Genomic DNA, 21,367 nt, shown 5'->3' on the forward strand with positions numbered 1-21,367 from the left:
GGGAGTGCCGTCTATCTGCTGTGTGCAGTGTATTGGGATAATAGGATAAAGAGCCGGGAGTGCCGTCCATCTGCTGTGTGGAGTGTATTGGGATAATAGGATAAAGAGCCGGGAGTGCCGTCCATCTGCTGTGTGCAGTGTATTGGGATAATAGGATAAAGAGCCGGGAGTGCCGTCTATCTGCTGTGTGGAGTGTATTGGGATAATAGGATAAAGAGCCGGGAGTGCCGTCTATCTGCTGTGTGCAGTGTATTGGGATAATAGGATAAAGAGCCGGGAGTGCCGTCCATCTGCTGTGTGGAGTGTATTGGGATAATAGGATAAAGAGCCGGGAGTGCCGTCCATCTGCTGTGTGGAGTGTATTGGAATAATAGGATAAAGAGCCGGGAGTGCCGTCTATCTGCTGTGTGGAGTGTATTGGGATAATAAGATAAAGCGGCAGGAGTGCTGTCTATCTGTTGTGTGGAGTGTATTGGGATAATAGGATAAAGAGCCAGGAGTGCCGTCCATCTGCTGTGTGGAGTGTATTGGGATAATAGGATAAAGAGCCGGGAGTGCCGTCTATCTGCTGTGTGGAGTGTATTGGGATAATAGGATAAAGAGCCGGGAGTGCCGTCTATCTGCTGTGTGGAGTGTATTGGGATAATAGGATAAAGAGTCGGGAGTGCCGTCCATCTGCTGTGTGGAGTGTATTGGGATAATAGGATAAAGAGTCGGGAGTGCCGTCCATCTGCTGTGTACACCACAGTGTGTATTGGGATAATAGGAAAGGCACCCGGGCAATACAAAGTTTATATATATAGAGAGAGAGACAGAGAGAAAAATAGATAGTGTCCGGCACTCCTTGTAAATAAGATACTTAGCTGGTTGCCCACACAGGGTGAAGTAAACAGAGTATAGTCGTAGTGTGGCACTCCAAGCTTTTGTTGAAAGAATGTCACTCAAATGGCAGCAGTGATGGTCTATATATATATATAATCATGCTATTAATAATATGTACTTGTGGCTGAAATACAAATTATGTGTAAAAAGGTGTATAACGTTCATGTGCACATACATTATTGAACCTTCACACAACTTTAACTAATTCCATAAATAAGAAATGTCAGTCTGAGTATACAGCAAACAGATAACGACAGTAGCAGCGCAGCATCACTAGGATGGCCCATTATCCTGTTCTTTTATGGAAGACCTAATTGCATTAATCAATAACTTATCTACAAAGGCAAGTTTATCATTAGGCACTTCTGCCTCACTACATGCTCTGTCATAAGAATGTCATTTTTTTATTTTCTTTTTATATCGTTAAAGGATAATGACGTTATTGAAGACTCAAAATATATGTCCCCTCCCACCAGTGACCTCGCCCCTTCTTCTCTACCACAGTGGTACTGCCGATAAGTAGATGTATATCTCTATGTTGCTAAGCGGGAGTAAAAATCTTAAATTCTGCAATCTCTGTTGCTATGGAACATCTCCAAGGCGATGCTGTCCCCAGGCAAGGGTTAAAGAGCCGCGCAAGCGCACTGCCACTGCTTCTGCTGAGACAGCAGCCTGTCGCGGGCCAGTTCAAAAGGCACCAAGGAGTGATGGAGAGGTATCAGCGCTGATGTCCGTACGGTCTACAGCTCCCACTCCTGGGCGGGTCGCGAGTGTTTGTAGGCGTGGTAGAGTCAGGTGCCCAGGGGTGGATGTGGCGTTGGTTTAATCCAACCCAGGCTACGGGAGCCTCATCGCTCGATCACTTGTAGTTGTAGGGGTCCTGAAGATGAGAGTTAATGTAGGGTATCCAGATTTCCCAGCCAGCAGAGACATAGGCCCCTAAGAAGCACCTGCAAGAGGTAAGATGAACATACCTGCGTCTGTCTATCTATCTATCTATCTATCTATCTATCTATCTATCTATCTATCTATCTATGTAAATATAGTTAATATATGTTAGGAATATTAAGCACAGTTTTCATAATATACTTACAGTGCTGGCAGAATCTTTTTTATGCTAGTTATAATCACATTTTAGCCAAATATATTTACTGTAACGGTGATTCTTTGTTTTTGTCTAAAGTTTTAAATGTTATTGTTGGTTCTGGGACAAAACCCAAATAACTAAACTAGCTTCATTTTCCAATATCCCTTGCAGAAATAATTTAAATAGATGTATAACATGTATATTTTGATTAGTTCATATAATGTCAATAAGTTTCTATGAAGAAAAAAAAAAAAGTTCTGTACTTTAGGGTCATTTCATGGGTGTTTCGTGTATTTGTGAAACTTTCGTTTCACATATGGTAAGAATTACACCTAGAAAGACACTTGTCACATATATGATTCTAAATGACTATCCTGACAGCTATTTCCTTCAATGTAAAAATTAGACACTCTCATCCTCTCATGTTTTTCTGTCATTTCAGATGCCGCCAGTGGCCTGTGGAGTTGTCAGGTGTTAGCCCCTGTGCAGCCGCAGGTAGTAGTAGAATGTGACATTTGCAGATTAGCCTTTGAACGAATGTCCAGTTTGATGTTTAAGTCCAGTTTGTTACAATTCCTACACAAAATGAAGAAGCAGAATATACGGACTCTCTCCCTGATTCTCTGCATGTTTTCCTATCTGTTGGTGGGAGCTGCTGTTTTTGATGCCCTTGAATCAGAGTCTGAAAGCTCCAGGAAAAGGATTCTAGAGGAAAAGAGAACTGACCTAAAAAAGAAATATCATTTTTCTGATGAGGACTACCGAGAGATTGAGCGTGTGGTCTTGCAGTCTGAGCCTCACCGTTCAGGCAAGCAGTGGAAATTTGCTGGCTCCTTCTATTTTGCTATTACAGTAATTACTACAATAGGTAAGAGTTTATGCTGTCATGCAATCACTTCAGTACCAGCAGGACTACAATATATATCACTCCCCGTCTATGCAGCCCAAAGTAATAAATGTTGCATGCTGAAAAAGAAAATTTCAGGCTTCTCAAGCTGATCGCATGCTGAATTACATAATACAGATTTTCCTTTCCAGTCTGAGAAAGCTTTAACAGAGAAACCTTTCAGCTGAAATCCCATGAAATTGTTTTCAATTGCAGTGATTTCAAGGGTGATTCTTGTGGTTATAACATGGGTCAATATTCAATAGTCAGTGTTGTTTTATCTACTTTGTATTAGCTGTGTCACCCAATATTATAATCTATTTACTGCACATTATTTATTGATGTGTGGAATAAATTGTAGCAGAGACCTAGTTTGCCAAAAAAAATGTAATGATAATGTCTCACAGGCACCAACAGATAAACTTACTTGTGCTATGTCGGTAGTAGTTGTTGTAATTTCTTCTAAATTACTAAGGCTCTTGAAGGGAATTATACATCTGGTAAAAATTATGCAATGTATTTGCTAAGTACAGTATATATAAGATTTCTCTCTACACCCTTTTACTTTGTTCAGTAGAGGGTGCATTGTTACAAAATATGGGTGAAGACAATGTTAGCATTTTGCCATGATATAAGAGAGGTGACCATGGAAACAGACAGTTTCTTAAGGTCCTATGAGATAGCTTCCCCTTATACTCTAACTCCTGAATGATTTCTCTTCAGCATGTTATATGTTTCAATATCCCTTCAGGAGCAGACTTTTCTGCAAGGGTTATTGTAGAAATACTACAAACTTACTATATTACAATAATGGTCAGATATCAGATTGTAAATGTTTCTTACATTTTACCCTCTCTGAGGTGGAGAGATTGGTCTATTGGGCACCCAGTAAAATCCGTTTAAGGGAAGAAAGAAAATAGGTAGAGTAAGTAGACTGCAGAATTGAGTGAAACACTGGGCTGGGTGAGGATGAGATGCAGAGAGTAGGCAAGCAGACTAAGGTATATGTTATTACAGCGCTAGTGTCTGTGCAGAAGAAAGACTAGTGTCTGTAGGGGTGGGGTAAGTCTGGGTACACACTGGAGCGATGTCGGTCCGATTTGGCGTTTTGTAATGACAAATCGCTTACATCGCTCAGTGTGGACAGCCAAAATGCGTGCTTCTGCAGTCGCATGCGATGGCGTCAGGTTTGATGTGCTGCATATCAAACCTGTCGATATCGCTAGGGACCTGTGGTATGATAATGAAGGACAGAACAGTGATAGTTCCGTCCTTTTTTAACTTGTTCTAGTGTGTACTGGCAATCCCCGCTCAAGGGCATTCGAATGCTCCTCGCTCCAGTGTGTACCCAGCTCCAGGTAGATACAGTATTAATGATGTGAGAGATGTGAAGAAAAAGGGTAAGGTGCACTGCTGGACCCAATGAGCCAAGCCAGTGTCCCAGATCATGTGTACGAGCGACACAGGACCCCAAACTGCCCTTTATTTAATTTCGTCCCACCCTACAACCTTAACAAAAACCACCCTGGGACTGATTCTGAGTAGGATGCTTCCATGCCTGTGTATGAATCTTTTGCTGGTATACATGTGCAACTTTATATTAATACCTCTAAAAGGCCTTCCTTGGTATAGAGCCATGCATCAGCATGTGCAAGGACTAAGACGCCCACTTTCTGTGTATTTAGATGCTGATATACCGCTTGATGTGTACAGCCATGGCCAAAAGTTTGGAGAATGACACAAGTATTGGTTTTCACAAAGTCTGCTGCTTCAGTGTTTTTATGATGGCAATTTACATATACTCCAGAATGCCATAAAGATTGATCAGAAGAATTGCAATTAATTGCAAAATCCCTCTTTGCCATGACAATGATCTTAATCCCAAAAACAAAATTTCCACTGCATTTCAGCCCTGCCACAAAAGGACCAGCTGACATTGTGTCAGAGATTCTCTCGTTAACACAGGAGAGAGTGTTGACAAGAGCAAAGCTGGAGATCACTCTGTCATGCTGATTGAATTAGAATAATAGACTGGAAGCTTTAGGAGGGTGGAGCTTGAAATGTCCTTCCTCTGTTAACCATGGTTACCTGCAAGGAAACACGTGCAGTCATCATTGCTTTGCACAAAAAGGGCTTCACAGGCAAGGATATTGCTGCTAGCAAGATTGCACCTAAATCAACCATTTATCGGATCATCAAGAACTTCAAGGCGAGAGGTTCAATAGTTGTGAAGAAGGCTTCTAAAGTTGATTCAGCTGCGGGATCGGGGCACCACCAGTGCTTTCTCAGGAATGGCAGCAGGCAGGTGTGAGTGCATCTTCATGCATCGTGAGGCAAAGACTTTTTGGAATATGACCTGGTGTCAAGAAGGACAGCAAAGCAACCACTTCTCTCCAGGAAAAACATCAGGGACAGACTGATATTCTGCAAAAGGTACAGGGATTGCACTGTAAAGTTATTTTCTCTGATGAATTCCCTTTCAGATTGTTTGGGGCATCTGGAAAAACGCTTGTCCGGAGAAGGAAAGTTAAGCGCTACCATCAGTCCTGTGTCATGCCAGCAGTAAAGCATCCTGAGACCATTCATGTGTGGGGTGCTTCTCAGCCAAGGGAGTGGGCTCACTCACAAACTCAAAAGGTCTAAAAACGCTGAAGCAGCAAACTTTGTGAAAACCAATACTTGTGTCATTCTCAAAACTTTTGGCCATGGCTGTATGTAGAAGCAACCATCTGTCGCGCAATCAAAACTTTCACCAGACCCATGCTGGGTGCAGAATCTCTGTTAGAGTATAGCCTCCAACGGGCGTGAGTAAGCATCTGAGTTTACAACCAGTTCAGCGACACGCCCGCGAAACTCCCAGAACACACCCATAAGGCGGTACATCTCCATGCTTCTGAACAGCCACCTCACAGTCACTGCCCTGGAACGCCTTGCACATTTACAAGACACTTTGGATATCGTGCGTCTCAATGACAACTGTGCCTCTGTGCATACACATCCATGGGATGCATGCGCTGGGCGGCTTTTTAGTGACTTAGACGCAGTTGAAAAACATCAACCTTTAGTGCGAATAATGGCATTATGTGGCCCACTATGGAGGACAGAGTGAAGGGGCAAGATGTGGGAGCCAGCTGAAAGATGTCGTGGTGGGTATCCTAAGATATACAAACTGGCCACTACCCTGTGCTGTGCGGAGCAGCGGTGGTTGGATCCCCTTGTAGTATGCAGGAAATTTGGTGTACTGTATGCCCCGCACCCGCAGGTCACTTTGTACTGAAGTTCCACTGAGAGATAACCTCACCCCGTCATTATACCCTGCTCCTCCAATCACTTGCTCCAGACCAGCAGACGCAGAGCCAAGCCCTCGTGTATTTGGAGGCAAACAGGGAACATAATACAGATAAAGTGCTGGGGAATACAGAGCTTGCATAATTCCCATCAGATGTTCCATAAGGTAACTAGTGCTGCTCTGATTGTTTGTAATACACAATCAGAGCGGCCAGGAAGCATTGTTCTCTGCCTGCCTCTTATCCGGCTCTCTCATGTCATCTGCCTCCTCTCTAACAACCAGCTCTTGCTCCCGCCAGCCTTCAAATCATTAAACATTGTCTGATAGGTTATCTCTGCAATAGAACCTACACCACTCCCTCCTATACTGCTGTCACTGGTGTCCCAACCTCTACTCTGAGCCATACTCCCTCCTTTTATTGTTTATTAACAGTCACTCATTCCTCCTTGCCTACCCCATCTGTGTAACACCTGTTTGTCTGTCCCTCCCCTTTAGAATGTAAGCTCTTATGAGCAGGGCCCTCTACCCTCTTGTGCTTCTCCTCTCTACTTTCATCTACTTCTTACTCCCCATTAGGGCACCTAACACTTGGTTGCTTTGCTCTGTTGCTTATCTGGGTATTATGGTTGCGAATGTAGCAATGTATAATATTATCCATGTTTTATATTGTATTGTACTGTAAGTCAACCTATTTGTCTATGTACTTTGTAAGGCGCTGCGGAACACTTGTGGCACCATATAAATAAATGATAATAATAATTTATGCAGCGCACACACATTACACAGCGCTTTACAGAGAATATTTAGTCATTCACATCAGTCCCTGCCCAACTGGAGTTAACAATCTATATTTCCTATCACATGGACACACATACACACTAGGGTTAATTTTTTTTTGTTTGAAGGCAATTGACCTACAGTACAAGTATGTTTTTGGAGTGGGGAAGGAAACCCACGCACATACACACTCCACACATATAGGGGGTCATTCGGTCGTTAGTGCCGATGCGCTCGGACCGGGTCGATGACCCCCCACAGAGCATGTGCACGACGGCGCCGGTGCCGTCGTGCGCATGTGTGAGACCCGCTACGACTGACAGCGCTGGTCTCGATCCAAAGGGGGCGAGCTGTCGATGTTGATTGACAGCTCGCCCCGTTTGGAAGGCGGGCCAGGGGGGTGGCAGCCCAAACGGGGGCGTTCCCTTGGGAACGCCTACCGTTTGGGGGCGGCCCCACTGACATCACTAGTGATGTCAGTGGAGAGCTTCCGGCTCAGACAGAGCCGAAAGCTCTCCGGGGCTTACGACAAGGGAGACCCTACCCTAGGGTCTCGTCGTAAGCCCCTATGGTCGCGATGGTCTTGACCATCGCGACCATCACCTTAGGCAGTCGTAAGGCTGTGGGTGTTAACCCACAGCCTTACCACCGCAAAGGAGGACGTCTTGAAAATTCAAGAGGTCCTCCCCTCATTCAGACCGACCGCACGCTCTGTGCGACCGGCTCTGAATGAGGTCCATAGTGCCTTGATCTGAAATTTAACTAATGACCTCAGGGCTGTGAGACAGTAATGCTCACCACTATGCCAACCATGCTGACCCTCCTTTTGTGTCAACCCTGCCATTTTAACATCAGATTGTGAGCTCTCTCATGATGAGTAGTATCCTTCTTACGCTTTATGATCCTCTATGTATGATATATATATATATTTGTTATTATCATTATTACTGTCTATTATTTGTCAGACCCCACAAGACGTACGCAGTGCTTTGCATACATTGGGTGAGATCAGGGCTATTTTTCGGGAAAAATAGGTTCAGGAACTGTTGGTGGAGCTATTGGGGGTGTTGCTATAGAAAAACAATTCAATTTATATTATATATACATATATATATATATATATATATATATATATATAGTATTTAGAGAAGAAGACACTCAAAAGGGCCTTTAAAATAAAACATCCTATGGAAAATATACTTTGGCCTAGGACATCACAGCAAAGTTAATGAGAGGCTAAGGAACTGAGGGCCTGATTCAGACCCGCTCGCAAGCGCTTGAGCGCTCGCAAGCGGGTCGATGGTGGGCTCTGCGCACGCGCAGCGGCCACACTGTGCGTGCGCTAACCCCGGAGCGAGAGAGAAATTCTCTCGCTCCGTGGCTCACTACATAAGAGGCGGCTGTCTATTAGAGCCGGAAGCTCTCTGGGGCTTGCGGCCACGAGACTCTACCACAAGGGTGTCATCGCAAGCCCCGATGATCATCATCCTGACCGCTCGCAATAGCTGTGGGTGGTCACCCATAGCTATGCGAGCAGCCAGGAGGCCACACAAAGAAAAAATAAAAACGCCCTGATTCAGAGCGAGCGCTCTTTCAGAGGGTCTGGCTCTGAATCAGGCCCTGAGTTCCAGCTTGTTCCTGCTGATAAATAGCACTGGGTGAGATGTTTTAAACCTTAGAGAAAGATAAAGCAGAGAAGGTGCCCAAAGCAGCTAATCATTTGATACAATTTAATACATCTCCCCCATAGACATAAAAACAAATACACTAAACAGAATAAATACAATGCACAACAATGAACCATTGCAGAAGTAAAAAGCATAAATATAAATATGGCAATACATTTTCAAGCAGGGAGGGACAAGTACGGGTAGCACAACTCACTGTAGTTAGAGTTAGCAGACAGTGGTGCATTGCATGGGAAGGTACAACAACTCTCAGTGACCCTGTACCTACCGGATGGGTGGGCAGACAGTGACAGTCACCCAAGAGAAGGAGACAAAAGAGTGATAAAGATAGTGCAAGGGCAGAACAAGAGGGAAGAGGACCCCGTCCGAGAGCTACATTGTACAGGGAAGCGGTATGGTCAGTTTTATCCACTGCCCAGTGCTTCAGAGCACTATGGCATCTTCCAAATCATCAACATTTATAATGATAATGTTTAGAATAACTATAATCATAATACATTATGCCACTTTGTAACAATCATTTTAATATTTTGCTTAATCTAAAGTTCAAATATCACCTTTTTCTTATTCAGTGTCCATAGGGCTCCACAGGGAGACCTTGGGGTGTAGGTAGTGGTTGAGGAACGGGCACCATCAAGTTAAAGCTTTCAGCTCCCAGGATGCATCAGTCCATCCCCCTATACCCCGCCCCCGAACCAGAGGCACCTCAGTTTCGTCGGTGCCCGGCCGGAGTCAGGTCACCATTATGCAGTGGGCTGCTTAGGCAGCCCAAATAGCTTTATTGTATGATATATTTATTAAATTTTTTTAACTACCTGAGCGAGCAGCAGCAGACTGTCCACTGGATGTCTGTGCTGCTGCTTTGTCATCCCTCCAGGCACCGCTACGCCAGTTTCAGCTGGGGATTTCGGGGTCCTCGCTAGCCGGCCCTGCGGATGGACCCAGACTGCAACCCGGACGCAAGGGGACAGGTAAGGCGTGTCATCGCTCGCGGTGACCCGCGCTTTGGCAGTCAGAACTCCGGTCTCAGGGGACAGATCAGAGGTGCTGAGTGTGAACACAGGCTCAATCCACTAGACCACCAGGGTACATATGGACATGGGCGCCGAGAGGGGGGGGGACGGGTACAGTTTACCCGGGCCTGGGCTTGCTAGAGGAGCCCGGCGCGGTCCGGCGTCGCCCCCCCCCCTCCCTCACTGCAGCTCAGCACACAGCTTGTGCTGTGCTGCAGTGCAAGACTGCTCGCGGCTGCTGCAGCAGCCGGAGCAGACTCCTATGGCTATAGGGGGGAGCGATCACACTGATCGCGCCCCCCACCCCGCTTAGCGCCGGGCTGGGGAGCTTACAGTGCGCAGTGGCGAAAACTGATCTATTTAAACAAAAAAAATATGAAGGGAGTGTGGCCACGCCTCCCGCAATTAGGCCACACCCCCTGTACCTGAGCCTGGCCGGGCTCTCTACGGCCCTGCATATGGAGCGGGAATCCAGCGTCCCAGTGGTTAAATAATCAACATGGGGAGGTCAGCTTTCCCCATTAAAGCAGCCCCTCTCCTCAGCTCAGGGCACCATTCCTCTGAGGTCTCACTTCACTGAGATGCTTTCCTCCTCCGACCACGTCCTCTCAGGGGTCTCCGGCGGTCATTTGCTCCTAAGGCACAGCCACAGCTCTCTCACGGAAATGCAGAGACCCCTTACATACCTCTCCCTGGAGTCAGTGTATGTAGCGTTATAGCCTACCAGACATGGAATCTGTATAGTTGATTGTAGTGCCATTCTGCAGTTATATGTTATTCCTGCATTGTATGTGACTAATGCTAGCGCTGCCTGTCTGTTTATCTCTCTATACTGTCAGCATATATCTTTCCCTTTTTTTTTTACTTTGCCCTAACATACAGGTGTATTCAGGGTTTTTCCTGTGCCTCACATCTATAAAACTAAGTATTTGTGAGGCTTGTCACATATAGTTGGTTACTGCACTGTGCCATATTTGTGCTGTGTGCTCCTGTAGCTTACCCAAGCATAAGACTGGACCAGTATATTGCATTCATACTAGTTTCCTACATACACAGTGGTTGCATTATTCCCAGTGCCACATTGAGTGCTATACTACTCTACAGCTATGTCTAGCAAAGGCAAGAGTAGCAAGCAAGCATCTGCTCCCATACTGCTATCATGCAAATGATGTGCTGAAGGCTTAAGTGAGGAGGATTTGATACAAGATGAGTATGATGAAACCGGGATGCTTGAACCCGGAGAAACACGTCAAGGACTTTTACATTAGTGCTCCTGCTTAATATTGGTTCACCACTATCTGTTACCTTCCCGGTGCCCATATGGCAAGTTTGCAGCCGCAGGACGAGCTCACATTGGCATACCTCGGATGTGGATCCAGGCTAGATTTACTTTCTACCCAGCACACGCAATTGACTGACTGTCACAGCCGGCCATTACACCTTCAGGAGCCGGTATATCATACAATTGCACCCATAGAAGCTTGAGCGTTTGCTCGCTTCTTACGAACCCAGGTGCCCCGGCAGCCACACGGAGTCTGAGACCTGTCCACAGAAGCCGGAGGTCCACTCTTTTGCTCCCGACGCCTGAAACACCTTGGTGACCAGCTAATAGACCCCCGCTGATGAGTGTCGAGTGTCTCCACATAATCGGAGTGGTGAGCATCCCAACATAATTAACGAACAATTTGTACGTGCAATCATACTGCATATAGCAGCCCTTTATATCTGTTAAAGGAACGGGTAATATTTGGCCACTGTGAGCTATCCTTTGTGACATTTATACAGTAACAAGTACTACTATACGGGATTTACATTGAACCATATAATATCTATGGCTATATGGTGTATGTCACCCTATTCATATTGAGTGAGCACCTATGTGATATCTTAGTACTGAAAATTCATATGTTGAATATATTGTTGTTTTTAATAAACTTTGTATATTTATAAATTTTGTGTTATTTCAAACATCAGCGCTTCAATTTATTTGTGCATAAGATGGGTATGTATTAAGTGTTATACTCCACCCCCTCTGGAGTTGCCACAACAGGTTCAGGCAATACAGGTACCTCCTGTGCCCCCACCATGTGTAGACGTACTCTCTAACTCAGTACAGAGTCTGGTGGCTACCTCTACTGCCTTTCAAACTATGGGCCTGATTCAGACCCGGACGCTATTTGCGTCCGCTGGCTGGCTAAAAGGGGCCGGCTATTTAAATCATGTGCTCACACTACATCGCGTAAAGCCGCCCACTAAGTTATAGCGAGCGGCCGCACTATGCGCTCACACCTGTATAAAGACGCCTCTTTGCCATTTGCAACACACGTCATCTCCGGCAGTTGTAGGATTAATCAGGAACATCGAGAGCCATCGGAGCTGCTCGCAGTGCTTGTGGTAGCCTTTTCCCACCACAACATTGCGAGCAGTTCTGGCTAAAATACAACCCAGTCACGTGTGTAATGACGCTACTTTGCTAATTATGCACACCCATTAAACGCCATTCTGACGGTCGGGGACGCCTGCGTTCGCACATCCACACACCCGTTTTCAAGCACCTTCCCCTGTTACCACCCACAAACGGCACTATCTGTCATTCAAAATAGCGGCCCGACTGCGGGCTATGGGCGAAAAATCGCTCAATGCGAGTGGGTACAGCATAGTGTCCGGGTCTGAATTAGGCCCTATGTTGCAAGGTGAGAAGCCCCTACCCAGTAAGCCTTTTAAGCATTCATCTGAGAAAGTATCATCTGAGGAGACAGAAGATGCTGATCTCTCTAAAGCTGCATACACACGTAAAGATTTTCTGTTCAACCATCCAACTAGTTGATTGATTGGATTGAAAGTCTGGTAACGTGTGGGAGTAAATGATGATCGGCAATTTGCTCCTAAATGCCAGAAAACAGATGTAAATGGACGTTCAGACAAGTTTGATCTAAACAATTTGTTCAAACAGCAGTTTTTGTACATTTTCCGGCGTTAGGGAGCAAATTGCTGATTGTCATTTGCTTTCATACCTTACCAGATTTTCATTTCAACCAATCAACTAGTTGGATGGTTGGACAGACCATGGCTATTGCATGGGTGGCTAAAGCTATAGAGAGCTGGGCTGACGCTCTTGAAGGCTCTTTTCCCTCAGATGCTTCTAGGGATCAGATGTCTTTTGTTGAGATGCAGCTTCCTATATTGGAGAAGCGACATTGGATGCCAGTCTCCTAACCTCTAGAGTCTCAGCCGCGGCTGTGTCTGCCCGCTGTACCCTGTGGCTACACTCATGGAAGGCAGATGCGGATTCCAAGAAAGGCCTAGAAGGGTTACCCTACAATGGGGAGATCTTGTTTGGCCCAGACCTTGACAAGATAGTAACCACGTTGGCAGCATCAAAAACTGCATTTACGCCTTCAGGGCGTACTACTACAGGGCCTCGGGCTACATTCTTTAAGTCCTTTTGCCCTCAGGGAAAGCCTAAAGGTCAGTCCTTTCCTAGGCATTCGGCTTCCACTAGGGCCACCAAACCCAGGAACAAGCAGACCTGGAACACCAGACGACCTGCTTCAAAACCCAAGGCTAAACCCTCAGCATGACGGGACGGGCCTCCCTCTGTGGGATCCCAGAGTGGGAGACCAACTTCTTCAGTTTGCCCAGAGCTGGTGTCAAGCCACCATGGATGCTTGGGTAAGAGAAGTGGTCTCTCACGGGCACACCCTACACAGGCCCTCCTTCAGACCCGAGCAAGGCCTTACAAATCCAGAAAGCCATACAGTCCTTGCTGAAAGTAGGGGTAATTGCACCAGTCTATCTCAGCGAGGGACTGGTTATTATTCTACTCTCTTTCTGGTTCAGAAGCCGAATAGGTCTCATTTGCCTATCCTCAACCTCAAATCTCTGCACAAATTCCTCAGGGTACCCAGGTTCAGGATGGAAACCCTACGCTCCATCATCCTAGCTATGGAGCCTGGGGACTTTATGGTCTCACTGGATATTCAGGAGGCGTACCTACTTGTACCTATAGCGCTCTCTCATCAGCGATATCTCCAGTTTGCTATACTACAGCAACACTTTCAATTTCAGGCTCTGCCCTTTGGACTATCCACAGCTCCTCGGGTGTTTACCAAAATTATAGCTATCATGGCGGCCTACCTGCATGGTCAGAGTGTCCGACTGCTACCTTATCTGGACGACCTCCTGCTCTTCCCCAGAGGTGCTTCACCGCCATCTGCAGCTGACCATTGCTTTTCTGCACAAGCATGGGTGGTTAATCAACTGGAAAAAGTCCTCCCTGAATCCCTCACAGAGAATAATTCATCTGGGAGCCCTGCTGGATTCTCAGGATCAGAGAATCTTTCTGACATCAGACAAGATCTCCACACTTCAACTATGAGTGCGCAGATGTCTCCACAGTCGTCGAGTGTTGATCCACTCAGCAATGCAGGTTCTGGGATTCATGGTGTTCACCTTCGACATGGTGGAGTATGCTCAGTTCCATTCCAGGCCTTTGCAAGGCTGATTCTCTCCAGGTGGAACGGATTATCCCATCGGATCAAAACTCAGACGATGGTGCTCTCTCCGGATGTGCGTCTGTCCCTCTCCGGTCCTAGGGTGCAGTGACCGGTCCTTACTCCTTTCAGGGCCGTTGGACATCGGTCGAATCAACCCTGCCAATCAACATATTGGAACTTTGAGCTGTCCATAGGGCCCTCCACCTGGCCCAGTACATATTTCACGGAAAACCTGTACAGGTTCAGTCCGACAATGCCACAACATTAGCTTACATCAATCATCAAGGAGGCACTCGAAGTCGGGCAGCAATGACAGAAGTGTAACGCATTCTGACATGGGCCGAGGGTCAACTCCCGGCCATCTCTGCAGTGCTCATTCTGGGAGTTCTCAATTGGGAAGCAGACTTCCTCAGCCGTCACAACGTGTTTCACCCCGGGATGCACGAGAGGTGTTTCAACTCCTAGTGAGCAGATGGGGCCTCCCGGAGGTGTACCTCATGGCTTCCTGACACAATTACAAACTGCCAGTGTATGGGTCCAGAACAAGGGATGCCGAAGCAACCTTAGTAGATGCATTGTCAGTGATGTTGACCTTCCAGTTTGCATACCTGTTCCCTCCAGTCTCCCTTCTTCCTCGAGTTCTTCGCAAGTTCAAACAAGATGGAGGCACTATACTGCTGGTGGCTCCAGCTTTGCCCAGACGTCACTGGTACTCAGATCTTCGGAGTCTCTCCAGCAACACTCCGTTCGTGCTGCCTCAATGTCCAGACCTGTTGCCTCAGTGTCCTTGCCTTTACCCGGACCTGGGTCATCTGTCTTTGACGGCGTGGCTCTTGAGACATCCCTCCAGAGGTCCAAAGGATTCTCTAGCTCTGTAGTCCAAACTATAATCAGAGAGCGTAAGCCAGCCTCTGCCCAGATCTACCACAGAGTGTGGCATACATATTTCCAATGGTGTCGTACCAGAAGCTACGATCCTCAAATATTTAGGATTTCCAGAGTCCTAGCCTTCCTTCAAGCCAGATTGGACTTTGGACTCCGCCTTCCTCGCCGAAAGAGCATGTCTCTGCTCTATCCATTTGGTTCCAGCGTAGACTTGCTCCACTACCAGATGTCTACACCTTCCTCCAGGGTGTCCTCCGTATACAACTATCACGACCAGAGGTGTTGTACCTGGCGGTTCGCGGTCTCTGCCTGTGCAGGTACTTTGGCGCGGTCCTACTGGTGGGGGTGCTGGTGTCTGGAGGTTGGCATGAGGTGCGCGTGGTTGTTCCAAGGGTACATGCCATCTGGTGACAGGTGAGACTGGCAGGGCTGCCACGCTGGGGACTGCTGGGCGTTGCCATCTTGGTTTTGGGCATGTGACCTGAATAGGTCAATCAGGTTGGAGTTTCTGGCATGTGACTCTCAGCAGCCTATCATGCACTTTCCCATGGTACTTAAGGGTGTTCAGCACACCCTCTAGTCGCCAGTGCAACGTGTACACAGCGCAAGCTGTGTGAGAGTTCTCTGTGCTCGTTAGCTCATTGTGATTATTGCAGTCCCAGCAGTGCTCCGTTTCCTGCTCTGTCTCCACCTCAGGCTGATCCCGGATACTCGCATCTACCTTGCTATACCCCATTGCTCACCCCAAGGTTTGTGATCCCTTCAGCTCTCCGGACTCAGGACCTCATTCAGACCCGCTCGCAAGCGCCTATGCGCTCGCAAGCGGGTCGATGTGCGCGTGTGCTAGCTCCAGAACGAGTGACAAATTCACACGCTCCGGGGCTTGCTACAAAAGGGGCGGCTGTCGATGTTGATCGACAGCTCACCCCGTTTTGTAGGCGGGGAGGGGGGGTGGCCGGACAAGAAACGCCTGCCATTTGTAGGCGGCCCTACTGACATCAGCTGTGATGTCAGTAGGTAGCTTCCTGCTCTGTTAGAGCAGGAAGCTACCTGTGGCTTGCGGCAGACGAGACCCGACCCCAAGGGTCTCGTCGCAAGCCCCGATGGTCGCGATGGTCTCGACCATCGCGACCATCACCTGGTCACTTTTTAAAGCTGTGGGTGGTCACCCACAGCTTAGCGAGCGGCCAGGAGGCCGGATTTTAAAGAGGAAGCGGCCGCCCTCATTCAGAGCGATCGCTCGCATTTTGCGAGCGGCTCTGAATGAGGTCCTCAGAGCCCACTACAGCACTTCAGACCTCTGTACCTCTGTTCCTCAGTCACATCTCCATTGGACTTTGTTTTCTCTGCCTAAACACCTGTTTCCAGCTTCATTAACTGGAATTTGTTTCCCTGCCAGTCACTTGTAATTCAGCCACACATCACTTGGATTTGTTTATTTTCTGCCGTTTTATATATTTAGCACCGTTTCATGAATCATAATACTCCTATTAAACCTGCTGCATTTCAATACTGCAAACCTGTTCCAGTTTTCTCTCCTGCAACCATCCCGGGTTCAAAAAATAATCCAAACCTGACAACAACCTCCTTTTGTCCCTCCAGTGGCTCCATGGGATTTGTTGTAGTAGTTCTTCGTGCCCTCCAGGGTCCTCCATTTAAACCCCTGGATTCTGTTGAACTCAAGTGGCTCACAGCGAAGACTCTTTTTATACGAGAATTAATGACGGACGGATTCAAGTCAACATGAAAATAACATGTTCCTAACATTTTGAGGAATAAGTATCATTATACATATATATATGTTATATTTAATTCAGGTTCCCTTAGAGAACATTTGTTAGCACCAGCGCCATCTTACAATCAGAGTGTATTTTCCTTTATACATTTGTACCATTGGAGTTGTTTTGGTGTAGCTCCATATCCACTTTGTTTTTGTGGGTAGGTAGCAGGTGATTTTGCGCAACGATAATTTATCCCAAGTATTTACTTTGTATTGCTTCTTTTTCTTCTGGCTATAGCGTCCGCCAGAAGAGTGTCATATTTAGAGATGCTCTCCTATCGCTCCCCATTTCTAATTTTCCACCAGGACAGGGCTGTGCTTCTGACTCGCCCTGGTTTCCTTCCGAAAGTTGTTACTAGTTTCCACATTAATGAGGAAATTGTAGTTCCGGCCCTTCAGTCACCAGACCTCTCGGCAGGTGAGGCCTCCTTGGATGTGGTCCATGCCCTCAGGATATATGTGGACCATACCAGTTCCCTTCGGAAATCAGACTCCTTATTTGTGCTCTATGGATTTCACAAGGAAGGATGGCCAGCAGCTATTGGCTTTGCATGATTATTTCACAGGCTTACACGCAGGCAGGCCTTCCTGTACTGTTACCTCTCATTCTACTCGTTCTGTGGATCCTTCGTGGGCAGCTTGCCATGGCGCCTCAGCTAAACAGCTTTGTAAGGTGGCCACGTGGTCCTCTGTCCATACCTTTCTGAGGTTTTATGCCTTTGATACATTTGCCTCTCAGGATGCTTCATTTGGGCGCCGGATTCTCCTCTCAGCGCAGGAGCGTCCCCATCCTTGAATGACTGCTTTGGGACATAACCCCGAGGTCTCACTGTGGAGCCCTATGGACCCTGAATAAGAAAATGAGTTATGGTAAAACTTACCTTTGTTAACTATCTTTCTTCATAGTGTCCACAGGCACCCGCCCTGACGCACCTTATCTTCATATGGGCTATGTTTCTGGTCACCAGTTTCCCGTCTCCGTGACAGTGTGATTCTTGTGTGTGCCAGTCTTCTTTCTCTCTTCTCCTCCTCTTACGGCCTTTGGCTTGTCATGAACTGAGGTGTCTCTGGCTCAGGGGCCGGGTATAGGGGGATGGACCGATGCATCCTGGGAGCTGAAAGCTTTAACTGCGTGGTGCCTGGTCCTCAACCACCACCTACACCCCAAGGTCTCCCTGTGGACCCTATGGACTTTGAAGAAAGAGAGTTAGCAAAGGTAAGTTTTACCATAACTCTCATTTTTTATTTGTAGTAGATTGCCTGAACAGTGAATAAAAGCCACATTTTTTATGTGTGTTGAGTTGAGTGTTTGTACTCATCTAAATAAGTCCACCATGCTGTTTTCACTCCTCTGCAGCAGGTTGCCATGTCAGGAAGGAGATGCTTTTCTATTACCACAGACAGAGTGATTTAGGGCCCTATTTGCCAATCATTTTTTTTACAAAAATAATGTGAAAACGGGTGGGGGGTGGTGCTAGACGGCGTTGGTGCATGCGCAAAACTACTGTCACTGTATTTTTTGCGAAAATATACAGTGAACAGGATTCGCAGGGACAGAGCTTTCTCGCAAGCTCTGCCCCTGCTTGAGAATGTTGATACTTTCTCGTGATAATTCCTAAATTCGCAATGCAAATTTAGGTGAAATTATTACACTACTATCCGCATTTGAAATGCGGATTGTAGTAAATAGGGGCCTTAGAAAAGGATAGACTTGCTTGGGCTGTTTTGATTGGTTGACCATTTCTGATGGAGGAGGAGGTCGGGAGTTGCCAGTGGAGTGTAAAGGCCGGTACGCACTACACTAGACGATGTCACTGCACTAGATGATGTCATTAGCGACAGGACCTGGCGGGGTGCAGGCATCGGCAAGTGTGTACACAGTTGCCGATGCCGGCAGCGACGAAGCAACGACAGGGGCAATGTTGCATTCGGCAGCATGGCCCTCACTAACGATGTCACCCGTCGTCCGACAGGCAATGTCGCTGACGCCGCGTAGGAGCACGTGTCGCCAGCGATATAGCTGGTACATACTGTCTGTGGTGCCCGATATGTCGCTCCGATCCGCCTTAGCGTGTACCAGGCATAATACTTTTACTTTGAGCTGCAGTAGAATGTCAGATTAACACTGAATAACATTTTACTTTCATGGTTCATACTGCATACGAAAATAACAATTTGGGAATTTAGTGGTCCTTTAACCCCAGTACAAGTCTGACAGTCATTTTTCAATGTGAAAACATTTATTTATTTTTTTCAAAATGATTTAGTTCTGTTTTTTACTTTATATATTTTTTTTATGTCAGTGGAACTAAAGGACAAAATCTAGGCTTTCAGTCTGGCTGACACATAAGCATATCCACAGAGACCGCCTGGCGAAATGTTAACGCTTCCCACTTCAGCCAAACATCACGGAGGCACGACAGTAGTTTGTTATGTAAATTGTTGCAATAAGGGTTTTTATTAGAGCAAATAGGCTCTTGATAAATAGGCCCATATATGACATACAGTATATACGCACAAAAATGTGTTAGATCTGTAAGTCTTTAAATAGTCAAATTATTATTATTCCTTTCCGTAACTTTTACTCAATATACCAAATGCTGTTCACCAGTGGCAGTTTAGCACATGGGCGGCTGATGTGCAGCCATGCACAGTCCCAGAGGATTTCCACTGTCCAGCAGCACGGCACAGTGCAAATCTATTCTGGGAGCAGTGAGCCTGATTCAGCAGTGCACTGCTGAACGCAGATCCCTGATGTTCAGGAATCTGCGAGTGTGCAGAATGGGTCCTGCTAACATGCTCGCAGACTGGCAGCAGAGTGTCAGTGATTGACAGTCTGCTGTCGTTTGTGTGTGGGTAGGGGGTGGCGATGCCCCCCATTTCCCGTTTTTCGCTGTTGCAGGGCAAGGAAGAAGCCAGGATCTCCGTTAGCTGATGGAGATTTCCTGGCCCCTTTCTCTAAACTGTGATGGCCGGCTGCGGGACCCCATGGGTCACCGCAGCTGGCCGATGTTACGCAGATTGTCCGATGCTGCGATGGAAAACGCAGCTCGGATAAGTAATGCACAGGGGGTGTGATGCCTCCTGCTGCATTACCATATCTGCAAGGATCGCAATTGCAAAGCTGCCTGCGTGCATACATCATATATCTGTAGCCTGCGTGCAGCTTTGCAATTACGATCCTTGCAGAATCTGGGCCAGTGTGTGCAGCATGAGGCCCCTGCACTCTTTATAGGTATACCACTGCTATTCACACTACCATTCATGGCTGCATGAGGAGATTGTAGGGTGTAGCATAGACAGGTAAACATAGTACAGGATGCCTCTCTACTCTGTCCTTCATTCTCCATGCATTACCCTGGAAGGCTGTATGGATGGGATGTAATTGGCATCCTGGCTTGCGGGAAGCTGATGGTCTGAATACCGGCGCCGAAATCCCGTCAGGTCAGGATCCCGGCACCAGTGTCCCGACCGCCGGCATCCCGAAGGTAAGTATCGGGGTGTTAGGGGGAGGTTAGAGTTAGATACAGGCTTAGGGTTAGGCATTAGGGGGAGGGTTATGGTTAGGGTGCGGAGAGTAGGAGGTTAGGTTTAGGCACTAGGGGGGAGGTTAGGTTTATGCACCGGGGGGGGGTGTTAGGTTTAGGGTGCGGGGAAGGGAAGGTTAGGTTTAGGCACTAGGGAGGGAGGTTAGAGTTATGCACCAGGGAGGGTGGGTTAGGGTAGGGCTTAGAAAAATACTTACCATAACTTCCTATTGGTTTCGGGATTCTGGCTGTTGGGATGCCGCTGTCGGTATTCTGACCAGCGGCATCCCGACAGCCGGGATTTCATACCCAACCCGTATGGATGACTCCTGAAAAAGTCAAGGGGATTGATGATCCCTTTTTAAATCTCTGTGCTACAATCTGCTCCATTCAGTCTTCATAAAATTGAATTTCATTCAGGCAATGTGAACTCAGGGTCTCATTCAGACCCGCTCGCAAGCGCTATGCGCTCGCAAGCGGGTCAATGGTTGTGCATTGCGCACGCGCGGCGTGCGCAAGCCCCATAGCGAGTGAGAGTCACTTGCTCCGGGGCTCACTAGAAATGGGGCGGCTGTTGATGTTGATCGACAGCTCGCCCCGTTTTGTAGGCGGGGTGGGGGGGTGACTGGACAAACGGAGGCATTCCTGGAGGAACGCTTGCCGTTTGTGGGCGGCCCTACTGACATCACCAGTGATGTCAGTAGTGAGCTTCCGGCTCTATTAGAGCTGGAAGCCCACTGGGGATTGCGGCAGATGAGACCCTACCACAAGGGTCTCGTCGCAAGCCCGATGGTCGCGATGGTCACGACCATCACCTGGCCACTCGCAAAAGCTGTGGGTGGTCACCCACAGCTTAGCGAGCGGCCAGGAGGCCGGCTTTTTAAAAAAAAAAAGCTGCCGCCCTCGTTCAGAGTGAAGCGAGCGGCTCTGAATGAGGTCCTCAGTACCCCGATACACACTTAGGGGTAAATTTACTAAAGTGAGAGTTTTTAGAAGTGAGTTTTAGAAGAGATGTTGCCCATAGCAGCCAATCAGATTCTCGCTATTATCTTCTAGA

The 21,367-nt window shown here is 47.2% G+C and overlaps 1 protein-coding gene across 1 annotated transcript in view; it reads left to right on the forward strand.

Moving 5' to 3' along the window:
- Positions 1-1,596: 1,596 nt before the first annotated feature.
- Positions 1,597-21,367, forward strand: part of LOC148509699 (potassium channel subfamily K member 9-like) — a 43,890-nt gene continuing 24,119 nt past the window's right edge. The window contains exons 1-2 of the mRNA XM_088442774.1: positions 1,597-1,841; positions 2,412-2,837. Coding sequence (XP_088298900.1) covers positions 2,507-2,837 — 331 coding nt within the window. The 5' untranslated portion in view covers positions 1,597-1,841; positions 2,412-2,506. The remainder of the gene's footprint in view (positions 1,842-2,411; positions 2,838-21,367) is intronic.

This window comes from Taudactylus pleione, unplaced genomic scaffold (assembly GCF_031769625.1).
Source record: "Taudactylus pleione unplaced genomic scaffold, aTauple2 ptg000317l, whole genome shotgun sequence".
NCBI lineage: Eukaryota > Metazoa > Chordata > Amphibia > Anura > Myobatrachidae > Taudactylus > Taudactylus pleione.